Source organism: Lottia gigantea, assembly GCF_000327385.1.
Source record: "Lottia gigantea unplaced genomic scaffold LOTGIsca_4, whole genome shotgun sequence".
In the NCBI taxonomy this organism is placed as follows: Eukaryota; Metazoa; Mollusca; class Gastropoda; family Lottiidae; genus Lottia; species Lottia gigantea.
In genome coordinates this window covers 5,477,250-5,491,510 of record NW_008709379.1, presented here as the reverse complement: position 1 = coordinate 5,491,510, position 14,261 = coordinate 5,477,250, and the positions used below count along the sequence as shown (strand labels likewise).

Genomic DNA, 14,261 nt, shown 5'->3' with positions numbered 1-14,261 from the left:
TTTGTTATTTTGTAAGCGAATTATCTATTGTTTTGTCCACTAACATTGTGAGCTTAGTGGTCGGCAGATCAATACATTTAGTCATTTAGAAAGTTAAAAATGTTATTCGGTGCTCATAACAAAGCATTTTTGGATAATTTGATTAAAAGCAACCTTATTGTCCAATGTTTTGCTCTTTGGTAGCATTTAAGTCCATGGGATTCTGAAACGTCTTCTACAAAGGAGTCTCAACTCGTGCCTACAAAATGTGGTCAATTAAGTCAGCATACATTTTAATGTTGAAAACGTTAGAGCATAGGAAATAATATGGTTTATTAAGAACTACAAGATGATCCACTAGTCTGTTCTGGATGTTTCTTTTTAATAACCAGACTCTTTAAACCTGTGAAAAAAATTACCACATTCAAGTAAAATATTCCTTAAATGCATAGTTCATTATATTTTTGAATTGATTGTTACAAAATAACAATTTGAACATTTAGTACAGTAATGTTACCTATATTCGTGCATATAAGGATTCAACATCAAATTTTGTCATAATTAAAAAACCAAATATTTTGTTCATGTCTTAGATGTTTCCTCAGATATAAAATCTATTAAATATTATTATTAATATTATAAAATAATTAAAATTGGTTTGTTGCGATTTTTTTTATGAATCCCTAACTTTGACCCATATTTCATGAGTAACCAACTCGACAACAGCTGCAAAATGCGTCACCTATTTTCGTGTACGATGTTCGATCTATAAATAAGTCGAGAAAAACACGTTGTTTGTTAGTTCTTTGGCATGAATTTATGGTCACAGGTTATCGGAAAATAAAAAAATCAAGGCTTCAATGTCTTTGCAAAGTAAAAGTGGTCCTAATATTTCGCTCAAAAATTTTCCAAATATTCATTCCATCCATACAACATACCTGCTACAGCTGATTGAAAACCTGCATTATAATCTGTAGCTACTTCATTGTTGATGTAATTTTGTCTGGAATCTTGATAACTACCATCAGAATCAGGACCACCAACTAAAGCACCATGTAATGTATGAACATTCGGTTGTTTACTGGACATTACAAATGGTCCACAAGGTGCTGGTGGTAAGGGGCAAGATCTAGAAATATAAACAATGGAAAATGATGCGATTATGTAGTTTTTGAGATATTTAAAGTGGTTTGTATTTAACTTGTTAAATAGTTATTAATTGTGCTCAACTATTTTCAACAATTTGTTTCGAGAACGTGGTCTAAGAATAATAATTTCATAATAATTCTATTATTGCGATACATCTGATACATTGAACAATGAACAATAACGAAAAGTATATTGTATATGAAGATACTTACGCTCCTCGATGATGTGGAGAATGTGGGTAATTCTTTCCATAACCAATTACAAAACTAAAGCCAGTATCTCCTAAAGCATAGTGAATTTGACTCATCGCCCATTTTCTATATTCTTCAGGATGTAAACCTTCATCAGCAGCCATCAAGGCTATTAACGCCATATTAGCTGTAATATGTTACAAAATTTTACAAACAATATGAAAACCATTTCTCTGACAAATGTTACTTTCCGATTTTGTGGAAGCGATTGGTGAGCCCTATAACCAGGATTTTACTTATCAACCTCGAGTGTTGCATTTTCATATAAATCTTTAAGATTTCAAGATCGTATTTATACAAGTTAAGAAGTAAAACTCACATTGTTACGTCTTTTAAATAATGACTTACAAGAATATCTGAGGGATCCCCATTGTAATCTCCATGCTAAACCTTTTGGAGTATACTTGATAGTTCCACCTGGCATCCAATATTTGAACGTCTCTTCTACAGCTTGTTTATAAATATCTTTCTTGGTAAACTTGTACAGCAAGAGCTAGAAATCAGAACAGAAAGGCAACAAATTTCGTATGTATCATCCAATACCTTCTTCTTTTACCGCTGTTCTGAACCTGTCATATCCGGTTTGGTCTCTTTAAGCATAACCATCAACATATATTTGGACCATCAGCCTAGTCGGGAGGTCACGGAGAGTCGGGGTGCCATCTGTTATTTCGAAAGGTGAACATGCTTCACCCCGATATCGATGTGGTTGGTATCGATGTTTCTTTTTCAATATGTATGGAGTTAGCTTCTGTTAGCTAAGTAATTTTAGCTAACCTGGTTGGCTGCTTGTGTGTCATCCCATGACATTCCCCAAGCTGGTCCAGGCTGAAACCATTTCTCAGCTTCAGTTAAATATTTAGCTTCTTTAGTAACCCTATACATCCACAACGATGACCAACACATTTCATCAGTTATATTGGTTGATCTAAATGAAGTAAAATATAGTACAATAAAAGCAGCAATAACACATTTTAAGGAACTTGGTTTTCCAAAACCTTCAACATATCTGCGAATAACACGTCTGTCTTATGCATTTTTCCGCTGAAGACAATACGACGCCAGACATAGGCTACAATTGTAGAAAATGATCTCAGAGACTCGTCTACGATACAAATTTGGATTCGGCAAACGGTTCATTTATGACTTACAGGATGAAATAGACACTAAGCTAGTAAAATAATAAAATAGAAAATCTTAAACACATACTTGTAATAGCCGGCTGCAGCTGGTACACTGCTCGAATACACACCTTTATGGGTCATAGCAAAATCATACAATTCCTTAGCATGTTGCAGTAACTTTGCTGCATATTTTGGATCTAAATTATATATATACTTAACATTAAGGCTTTGTTGCTTAATGTTTTAACATTAATAGCATATGATATTTCTGTATAATTATATTAGTATAGAGTGTTCCGTTGTATAACAGCTTTAAAGGACCGAGGGACAACAATGAATGTTGTAAAGCGCACGTTAAATAAACGCACCTAGTTATTGAATTAACATACCCTTTTCCTTGAATGCTAGGTGGCCCGCTGCAAAGGCAGCACTAGTTGCTCCAGCTACATCAGTTCCAGGTTTGCTAGCAGTTATTTTATATGCTGGTCTAGCCATTTTTAAACTTTCAGGTCGTCCCCAAAAACTATGATCAGCACTAGCGTCGCCAACCTTTTAAATATACAAATGCTCTATTGCGATTTGATTTTCTAGCAAAGTAAAAACTTGACCTTGGAGGTTATTTAGGTGATGGGAAAAATTGTTGTGAATCACACAGAAAAAAATCCATACTATTTTTCAATCTATTTATCCTGGTATATAATTCGTACACGGATTATCAGCAATAAAGTTGCTGATGATGATGGCCTTTTCGTTTAGAGAAATTAATCTTAGAACAATACCTGGACGTAGAGCTCGTTTTTACCAGTATGGGATTTAAGGAAATAATCTAGTGGCCATTTAATACTTTCATACAGCCATTTCAACTGACCGCTCTTGACATATGCGTCTTTCCATTCCAATAAACCCCATGTTAAAATAGCAGAGGAATAGGCCATTGGAAAACCAAATTTGACATGATCACCAGCTGAAGAAACAAGTACTAACTCTTCAGGAAAAACGAATTTTAAGACAAAACGTTTGAATCTTGGAATTACACTGCTCTTCCAAGGCATAAAAATTAATATTATATCTTGTGAAGTACCATCCACTGGCAAGATCTACACCTACCTCACTACCATCTTTTATAGCTGAGCCACATCCCTAGTAATACTGATCTCTTATAAATAGTATTATAATAAGACTTACCATCATACCATCCACCAGTAAGATCTACACCTACATCACTACCATCTTTTATAGCTGAGCCACATCCCTAGTAATACTGATCTCTTATAAATAGAATTAAAATCAGACTTACTCACCATCATGCCATCCACCAGTAAGATCTACACCAACATCACTACCATCTTTTATAGCAAGACCACATCCCTAGTAATACTGATCTCTTATATAATAATATTATAATCAGACTTACTTACCATCATACCATCCACCAGTAAGATATACACCTACATCACTACCATCTTTTATAGCTGAGCCACATCCCTAGTAATACTGATCTCTTATAAATAGAATTAAAATCAGACTTACTCACCATCATGCCGTCTACCAGTAAGGTCTACACCTACATCACTACCATCTTTTATAGCTGAGCCACATCCCTAGTAATACTGATCTCTTATAAATAGAATTAAAATCAGACTTACTCACCATCATGCCGTCTACCAGTAAGATCTACACCTACATCACTACCATCTTTTATAGCTGAGCCACATCCCTAGTAATACTGATCTCTTATAAATAGAATTAAAATCAGACTTACTTACCATCATGCCGTCTACCAGTAAGATCTACACCTACATCACAACCATCTTTTATAGCTGAGCCACATCCCTAGTAATACCGATCTCTTATATAATAGTATTATAATCAGACGTACTTACCATCATACCATCCACCAGTAAGATATACACCTACCTCAGTACCATCTTTTATAGCTGAAACACATCCCTAGTAATAATGATCTCTTATAAAATAATATTATAATCAGACTTACCATCATACCGTCTACCAGTAAGATCTACACCTACATCACTACCATCTTTTATAGCTGAGCCACATCCCTAGTAATACTGATCTCTTATAAATAGAATTAAAATCAGACTTATTCACCATCATGCCGTCTACCAGTAAGATCTACACCTACATCACTACCATCTTTTATAGCTGAGCCACATCCCTAGTAATACCGATCTCTTATATAATAGTATTATAATCAGACGTACTTACCATCATACCATCCACCAGTAAGATATACACCTACCTCAGTACCATCTTTTATAGCTGAAACACATCCCTAGTAATAATGATCTCTTATAAAATAATATTATAATCAGACTTACCATCATACCGTCTACCGGTAAGATCTACACCTACATCACTACCATCTTTTATAGCTGAATCACCTCCCTAGTAATACTGATCTCTTATAAAATAATATTATAATCAGACTTACCATCGTACCATCCACCAGTAAGATCTACACCGACATCACTACCATCTTTTATAGCTGAATCACCTCCCTAGTAATACTGATCTCTTATAAAATAATATTATAATCAGACTTACCATCGTACCATCCACCAGTAAGATCTACACCGACATCACTACCATCTTTTAAAGCCGAATCACCTCGCCATGGTATTCTGTTATTAGCAGGAAGTTTCCCTGATCTCTGAGTCTCGTAAAATAGAATTGATTTATACAATACATCATCGTAGTTATATTTGGTACAATCATCTGAAACGAGAATTTTTTTTGTAAAATATTTTTTTATAATTAAAAACGTCTTAAATTACACCTGAAAATATTTCTAAAATATGCTATTTATATCTCTTCTTGATCAAACAGAATTTGTTTTTAAAGGGTAAATTAAAAACGGATTAAGTGCTAATTGTCTTTTAAACCTAGTTTTGGTGTTTGGCTTAATAATGGCTCGATAATATTCGTTGAAACCTTAAGAATAAGAAGGAGACGTATTTCTCTTTCACATTTTGCTTAAATCCGTATAAAAGTTTTCTTCCACGTACCAGAAATCATAACGATCTTGAAAACCTTACACCTTTCTCTAGATTTTGGTGTATAGTTTTCACAAAATTTAGCAAAAAACATTTTTGACCTACAAAAAAGCGGAATGTCCCTTTGCGAATCTGGTGTATATACAGTTGCTACAACCAGTTGTTTAAGCTTATAATGTGGACATCTTACAGTTCGGTGAACGTTATACAAAATACAAATGTCTCAAGGATTCTACTTACGGTTGGGCAATGATGGAACCTTTCGCTTGTCTATACCTAGATTAGTGAAGATACCAACAGCAGCTGGAGCTTTTCCACCACTAACAGAAGCATAATTAGCAAAGAATCTGACTTTAGCTGATTGACCAGCAGTCACAAATTCTCTGTCTGGTTTACTGACTACAACCCATTTTTTACCATCAGATGATTTAGAATGTACATCAGCAGTCCACAGCTAAAACCGAAAACAGTTCAGTCATAGCCAAACTATTACTGATTTCGTTACGCCAATGTGATATTTTGAAGATTGTATTTTGCGAATTTCGACATTGTTTGTAAGAAAACGAATAAAAGTGTTATTTCAGACTTGTTCGGGTGCTTCAAATTAAATATCTTTCACAATCCTGTAATTTCGGATATATTGTCTAACGGGATATATCATAATTGTTAACACATTTCTAAATATGTGATAATTTTGGTTCATTAGAATCTGATTGTATTTTTCTGGTAAAGAAGATTTCAAAACGCTTAAACCCATGTTCATGTAGCATTGACTAGATTTTGAACACGACTTACATCCATTTTAGAAACCGGTCTGTCAAATGTAATTGCAACCATCCAACCTTCAACGTTTTCGTTTACAGCAAATGTAAATTCACCTTCAAATCTTGCCCCCCAGTCGTTATAGACCTTTAAAGTTCCCGGTATACCACCATTAGGAAGATTAGCTGAAATAAATTGCAATCATTAATGACCAAACACCTTACTTTTCGACAATGTACAAGCGGCTGTCTTGTTTGGTTAGCATATTGTATATAAAGTATTACTTACATGGTAGAGTCATCCCTTGAGTGGTTGGGTGAGTTGTAGGCTTCATTGCTTTAAAATGGATACAAAAAAAACATGTTAAAAGCAATATTTCAAACTAACACTTTGGAGCGAGCTGTCTTCTTGTGGTTAGTTGCTGTGTTTTCGCTGTCGTAGTACAGTACCTTTCATAAGTCATATCACATTTTTGAAACATCAGCGTACGAAATAGATAGAAAGAAAGAAGTAGCCATTTTCACATAAATAAAGACCTATGAGTATCAAACTTTGTACCATCTTTTTCGATTTATTCGTACCTATATACATCTGTGTCGTACTGGATGGGGAAAGAGATCTAATTTGTGAACGAGTCCATACTTCCCAACTCAGATCAAGACTACAAACCATGCATGTTCATATTGCAGGCGTGGTAGTAAAACCACTTACTAGTTCCGGAATAACCACCAGGTGTTGTAGGAAATGTGATCTTCCCACCCTTACTGTCCATGCCTTCAATATACGCCCGAGCTTTAGGATTGATATCACTACTAGTGTGACCAACAAACTCCACACAAATCTGATCACCAACATGTTCTTCTGCATTCCATGGTTTGTTTGTTAAGATAAATTCTTTTTTATCAGCGGAGGTGTGGGAAAGGGTGGCAGTCCATACCTATCAAAACCATTAGCTCAATATAATAATATACTAACAAATTATTATAGAAAGATGCTAAAATGCCACAAAGTCGTAAAGTTCTGATATATTTCCCCCTGTTTTTTTTTCTGTCTTGCAGGCCGCAGCCTCCACAGAACAGATTGCATAATATTGGATTAATGAAAAACAGTTTTAACCATGGACGCTTCTTGAAAACTATTTGAATAAAAATTTCTTAATGGATGAAAGCAGGTTAAATTACGCCTTAATAACATTGTCTACTCAAAAACTACAATGAATTTTTCAATCCACAGACTTACATCTAAACTTTCAACACTCTTATCAAAAACCAGATGAGCTTTCCAGGAATGGAGTTCTTTAACCACATCAATACAGAATTTACCATTAAAACCACCATTCCAGTGACTTTTAATATTAATCTCTGTACAATTTACAGTATTTAATAATACTAGAACTGTCAGCAGACACAGATTCATCTAAATAAAAACCACAATGTGCACATTAATTAATGACTTGAAAGGCGAATTGTGTAGGAGTGTAATGTTCTTTTACGACATAAACGTATAACCTAAATTTATGGACCGGTTTGCAAATATATTGGAAATTATACCAAGGTCGATGCCTATAAAGCTAGGCAGTATGTAATTTTGAGATAATAAGGATTCTGAACATTAAAGGGTCTAGTCACATAAATATTTTGCTTGCTCAACTGACAGAACTCTGCTGTCTGCATCATTCAGAATGACAATCGGAGATTGGTAACGGAAAATTGAGACTATCGCCACTTCCGCATATTTTTCTGAAACTTAAGACGGAAAATCCTCAGTATAGAATCAGAATCACAAATCACATATTTTATGCAAGATTATGGGAAAAAAAACGATCCTCTGCTTACCTTTGAAGCCTTTAACAGCATATAAATCACATGGTAAATCTAATCAATAGAAAGACGTTAGTCCTTGAAATAAGATAAGGTTTATTTCTATCAGAATTTTCATGACCCACATACTATATCTACTTAATAATAGAGTGGATTGATTAAAAAAAACTTGCGCAAGTCATTTCCTAAATAAAGAAACTTTGATGCCTTGATATAGTGAATTCGGTCGACAAGTCATTTAAAGCATCTAATTGAATCACTGAACAACATCATCGAAAATTTATTGAAATATTTGCAGACCAACAACTGTGATCATGGTCGTAGAGTCCGATTCGCTTAGACAAGACCCGTGATTTGTTAATATGCAGTACACAGCTTCTTTTAAGCAGAAGGGGGTATATGATTGAAAATAGCATATAACAATGTCGGGAGTCGTTGATGGTATTTGAATCAGATGGTTGTGAATCTTGAAAAGACTAGATAAAGGGAGATAAACATAATGAAGATTTTCAATGTTCCCGTTCTCGTCCTTAATATTGACAGAATAATGGCGTTATGACATTCAATCCGAATCTTCTCTATTCTTCCACAGAAACAATCCTTATCGCATTTTTTTACATTATTTGCCTCAGAACCAGGGTAGTAGCCCTAAATAGTAAAATAGAAATAGTTCATAACATCTGCTGTATAATAACATGTTAAAAAGACAAAAAAAATTATTTATTTCATCAATAGTTATTTGTCATCAGATAAAAACAGTGTCTATTTTTTGTTTTGTTTTTTTTATTTTTTTATTTTTTTTTTTGTCAATTTAGAAAGTCTACCCCAGTGCGTTTAGATCTAATGCTGCTTACGTGGCGTTTAAAGGTATTTCTACAGCACTTCATTCACCAATGAATAGCACTGTTCACGTACACTTATTATTACCGGAAATATTCAAAAATCGTATATCCTTGCATATCCAGCAACTGACAGAGAAGACATTTCATTTTTTTTTAAAGGAATACTACGTCTTAGAATGAACATAAAATTTAAAATTTTAAACTTGGCCAATATAATCCGATAAATCCCCAAAATTTAGTAATTATCCATAAATATTCAATTAACTGTTGAAAAACGCTTTAAGATTAAGCGTTTTTCAATAATAACATTGTTTTATGAATTTTCCAATTTTCCAATTTTCCAGGGATTCTGTTGTAACTGACGCTAGGTTCACTGATGAATATATATACTCATATTGACCATTTTGAGAACCTTAATATTATGTTCAATTTAAGACGTAGTATCACTTGGCACGTGTCTTAGACGCGCGTTTGTTAGAATTGAAGACATCAAATTAAAAGTGATATTCGAATGATTGTTATGTTAGATTAACTGATCTATTGCTATTGCGGAAGAGCATGCACCTGATTGACGGTCCAAACATCTTTTTTATTGATGATTAGAGAGTTAATACAACATAATCAATAAGTAAATATTTCAAGTTATTTGTTTGATATTTTATATTTCAGCTGATACAGTCGATACACGTTATTATCTTAAGTGGTCGTCTTTCTTACATTGATTATCTATTAAATTCTCCTTCAAATACAGATCACTAATGTCCATGTAATCTATTCCTTCTTTCTGTCTCTACAACTTATCAGTTGTTTCATTTTACAAGCCTTTGATCTTATATTCTAGGTCAAAACTATTAGATTAGACGTGTAGCCATAACTATACGATAAATTGAGTATTTCCTACACATTTGATTGTAGATTCAAGCATTGGTATGTACTCACTCCAATAAAAGTTAAAATATAGAAATATTGTCACCTGAGATCTAGTCCGACGCTTCATTTTTCATCGTGTGTCGCACGACAAGACATTATGTGTTATCTTTCCACACCCATCCAATATTTTACCAAATAATATCATACTCGAATAACATAATTTAAACTAAACGGGAATATTAAGGCCTGCAAGCAGATTTCACGTGCTGTCTAGTTATGTTCATCTTCCAGATAAAAACATTAACAATAAATTTGACAACAAAAACTTTATTAAATGGAAAGCATAAACATAAAAGATGAATTTATTTCTAAATGTTCTTTTCTTAAATAACTATAACAGGTTTAGAACAACTGTAGGCTTCATCACTTACTATATTTGAGTTTCATTTTGCGTGGTGAACACATTAATTTATCCCAGGACAATTCATTCTCCGACAGATTGCTGTCGTAAAAGTTGTCCAACAATCAAGTCAAGATGACAATTTGTCCAGGGTGTCGTTTCCAGTGATTAAGAAGATATTTGCCCAGTCACGACAAATGAGGAGATTCTGATTTGAAGAACTATCCAATCACGTAAAGATCAATTGTTAAAATCAGCAAATACACACAACAAGCTGACTTAATAATATAGTTCTCTAAAGATTTCTTGATAGTTTTTACTTCGTTCAATAAAATTTTGCAATTTTTAAAAATGAAACCCACTGTGTATAATCTATTCACGACATTTGAAAAGATGTTGTTTTTCTAGAGCATTCTTTGTGCAACACCTCCGTGAAATGACAGAACAAAAACTGTGTTCCTTTAAAAAAAAAATATTCTGACAGTTCATTTTCTAAGCGAACAATTGTTTTGGCGATCGTTTTTAGATTATGCTCAGCTGTTCTGTTACTCAATAGTGTAATAAGCATCATGATTTATATCATTTTTCCACAAAACATTAGATTCATTAACAATAGGATTCAGTCGTCTAAATGTTTGTTTTTACACCTTTTCAGCTATCTGAAGTCTGGTTCGTCTGTAATCTCAGAAAAGTAAGCCCTACTAATAGAAAGCTAAAATCTTTAGACGAGTGCTTATTAGTGTACTGTGCTAAAACTTTAAAATACTTTTTATTTAGATTGCTGATAAATAACAACAATTAAACGTGAGTGCAGTATTTTAAATTTTTCGGGACGCAGTTGCTTATCTAGGTGAGTGGGGGCCCATGGATTTAAATGGATTGGCGCCCCTCCACCGAGAATTTTTTTTGTTAACATTATTATGCTCTCCTGCATACTAAGACCCATCTGGAAGTCAATTTAATACCTGTAATTAGAAGTTTTAAATGGACAGATGCAACACTTCCGGGAGTAAATCATACATTTGTCTCAAAAACGTGAATTGTTCTGCTAAACTAATCAGTAATGTTATGAGCATACCGTTGAAATTTGAGCCTTCAAATCCAAGTGTATCCATAATCATCTATTTTTGAAAGTTAATTTAACAAGTCGTTTTAATTTGAATAGCAGTCCTGTCCGAGTTCGTCTGCGACGTCGTCTTGGTGTCGGAGACTATATCAACAAGACGTTCAACTTTAGGATACCCCAAATTTCAGATAGATAAGCCTGTGAACGAAATAAAAAAGAAGTTAACTTTCCTGTTTGAGGTCTATTGCAAGGAATAATGCACTACACTTCCAATTTATTAAGAGTACCTTGGACTTCATGATTTGTCATGTCATTGTGTCTGATGTTGTGTCAGTTCTCTTGGTGATGGATTTGAACGAGTTCTTTGGTCAATGGTTTTATGGCGATTTCACACATTTACGAGAAGGTTAAAACCTGTTCCACATACAAGTATCTTGTTTCACTAGAGCATTCACACCATTAGAAACGTATCCAGTTATTTTGATCTACAGATTTGTAATCGCCATCAATGTGCGTAATTCTTATTTATGAGATCTATTGGGAATGTTAAGATAGGTACTCAGATCGGCTATCTTTATGTTGTTAATGAAACCTTTCATCGTGACTAAATCACAAAATGTGAATACATTGATGAACATTTCAGATTATAGCACAGTTTCTATTCAATTCCAACTCTTTTCATAAGCAAACATTTTATTTTATTAACTACATACATACATGCATATGATTTATATGTAGATTCAGTGCAGTCTAAAGTCTTAAAACAATTGATACAAAATATATACAGGTGTACGCGTATGAGATAAATTTCCAAAATATTTGATTGTTTTTTCTCAATAAGGCTTCCAGATGTAATCAAAGGTTACTTTCGATCATAATAAAAGGTTACATTTAAAGGGACAGATGCGCGCCATTTTTTTTAAAACTATTAGCTAAGTCAATCAGTAATAGTGTATACAGCTCATCGTCGAAATCCATGTGTATCCAGAATTATCCGCGTTTGATTGTTGACGTACATTTCTAGTACTTCTTTGGACTATTTACATATATTCAACACTCAAAACAACGCCCCAAAATGGCGCATCTGTCCTTTTAAGCAATTGGTTCAATGTTTCATTCATGGGATTTGTTTATTCTATGCCTCCTGTGATTGTTTATGTATGAGTATCAGAAGCAAACGACATCCGCCTCTGTTCACTTCCGGTTGAAATCATGGAGATGCCAGTGGCTGACCCAGATAATGACAATCTGTCGATTCGTCTTAATGATTTGAGAAATGTCAATAACGATTTACAGCTAAGAATTTCTCGGAGTGCCAAGCGAAATCTTGATCCCGTCACGCAATACAAACAGAAATTAACACATTTGTTGGAATATAATAGGTAAAACACTATAGAAAACGTCAGTTGATTTCCAGCGTTTTTAACAGGATCGGTAAACAGATCTAGAATCTGTGTTGAAATCGCTAAGTGCAGCGTAAAGGGATACGTTAGTAGTATCAATGCAAACGATTCCGCTAACAACATAGTGGTCATTTGTCGCCATCGACTCTGTGCTGTATGACTCGCGCTACTATCCTTCCCAGTTAATGACGCACTTCCGGCACTATCTTTTCTAAATTTGACTTTAAAATCAGACATATTTGCAGATCTCCTTACGTTATGTATAATAATAATATTGCTGACAATGATCACAACAAAACACACTGTTAGATACAAAATATGAATCCAAGGCCATACTTTCGTCCAAAAATACAAATAGGTTTCTGAAGGCGGAACTACGTCACACATTCTTTCAGTTCTGTCTGGGGGGACCATATCTGATGAAAACAGGAAATGGAATTCTTTTAGGGTGACCACAAACACAAGTGAAACGACGACAATTTTGGCTCTTTTCACTAAATTCAAGGTAGATGCTTTTAAGGGTTTCATTATAGCAAACGCACGATCTGCAGTCATAGCCGCAGTCAAGATGATGGTATAGTCACAGTTTCCCCAACCGTAGAAGTTAAAAAACTTGCACATGTAATGAGAGTATGCTGATCTAACAACTATTTCCGGGAAATTCATATACAACCAATGAGCTGTCAGCGATATAATCAAACTTGTAGCATCGTTTAATGCACAAGCTATCATGTAGACGGATGTAGACAGATATCGGAAGTGTTGTGTCCTCATGACGCATATAGCTAAAATGTTACAGACATTGCCGACTAAAACTAGAATAGGCGGAACGTAAAGATTAACTATATCGGCTATTTTGAATTCCTTGAAGTCTTTAGCAGATGGGTGGCTGGTGACGGACTGGTTAGACTGGTGACTTGAAAACGTGGCAGAGACGTAAATGTCGCTCATATTGAATTCCATGTTGAAGGATATTTGTATATATCTATATATATATTATATATGAATAACAATACTTCTATACCACTATCAGGAATCTGAAAGGATATTAAATAATAAAACAGTTTAGTTTTTAACGACATTTAGATGCAGAAGGCACATATCAAAAACAAACACAGGGAAATATATATGGTATAACAAAACAGTTTAAAAACATATCAAAATAACATCATGTATTCCTAATGATAAATTAATGTCATTAACGAATCTTGACAACTAAACTTGTTAGACCAGTAATTGTAGAAACCTTGAAGACACTATGGGTTCGTATCAAACTATCGTATTGGTGAGTCGAAATTATAAAATGGTATGGGTTAAAAGTTAAAGAGTTTTCGTCTAAGGAATGTCTAGAAATTATTCTCAGAGCTTCTTCAAGCAAGCACTTCTTAGGTTGAGATAGAATTATGTGAAAGCCTGAAGATATTGAAGCCAGACAGATAGAAATTGAGACAGATTGAACTTTGATCATTCTAAATAGTTAACTTGCCTGAATCTTTCAATAATTATTCCATTTGCTGAGATAATTAACACTCGGTCCAGTCGGCTACAAGATTTATTCACTTTATATTACTATGTGCT

At 34.0% G+C, this 14,261-nt stretch overlaps 2 protein-coding genes across 2 annotated transcripts; both read right to left on the bottom strand.

Annotated features, from left to right (window-relative positions):
• Window positions 1-314: 314 nt before the first annotated feature.
• Window positions 315-8,138, bottom strand: LOTGIDRAFT_153886 (hypothetical protein; the record flags this gene model as incomplete). Its single annotated transcript, XM_009059885.1, has 18 exons — window positions 315-382; window positions 918-1,108; window positions 1,341-1,506; window positions 1,728-1,872; window positions 2,157-2,307; window positions 2,589-2,700; window positions 2,893-3,052; window positions 3,283-3,467; window positions 3,805-3,849; window positions 4,387-4,440; window positions 4,733-4,786; window positions 4,959-5,021; window positions 5,072-5,242; window positions 5,761-5,974; window positions 6,316-6,467; window positions 6,994-7,219; window positions 7,522-7,698; window positions 8,118-8,138. 18 exons carry the CDS (start codon window positions 8,136-8,138, stop codon window positions 315-317), a joined length of 2,355 nt encoding a protein of 784 aa, XP_009058133.1.
• Window positions 8,139-13,145: 5,007 nt separating this feature from the next.
• On the bottom strand, window positions 13,146-13,634 carry LOTGIDRAFT_105614 (hypothetical protein; the record flags this gene model as incomplete). The annotated part of the gene is made up of 1 exon (XM_009059884.1): window positions 13,146-13,634. A coding segment is annotated over one exon (489 nt), but the record flags the coding sequence as incomplete, so codon positions are not given.
• Window positions 13,635-14,261: the final 627 nt, after the last annotated feature.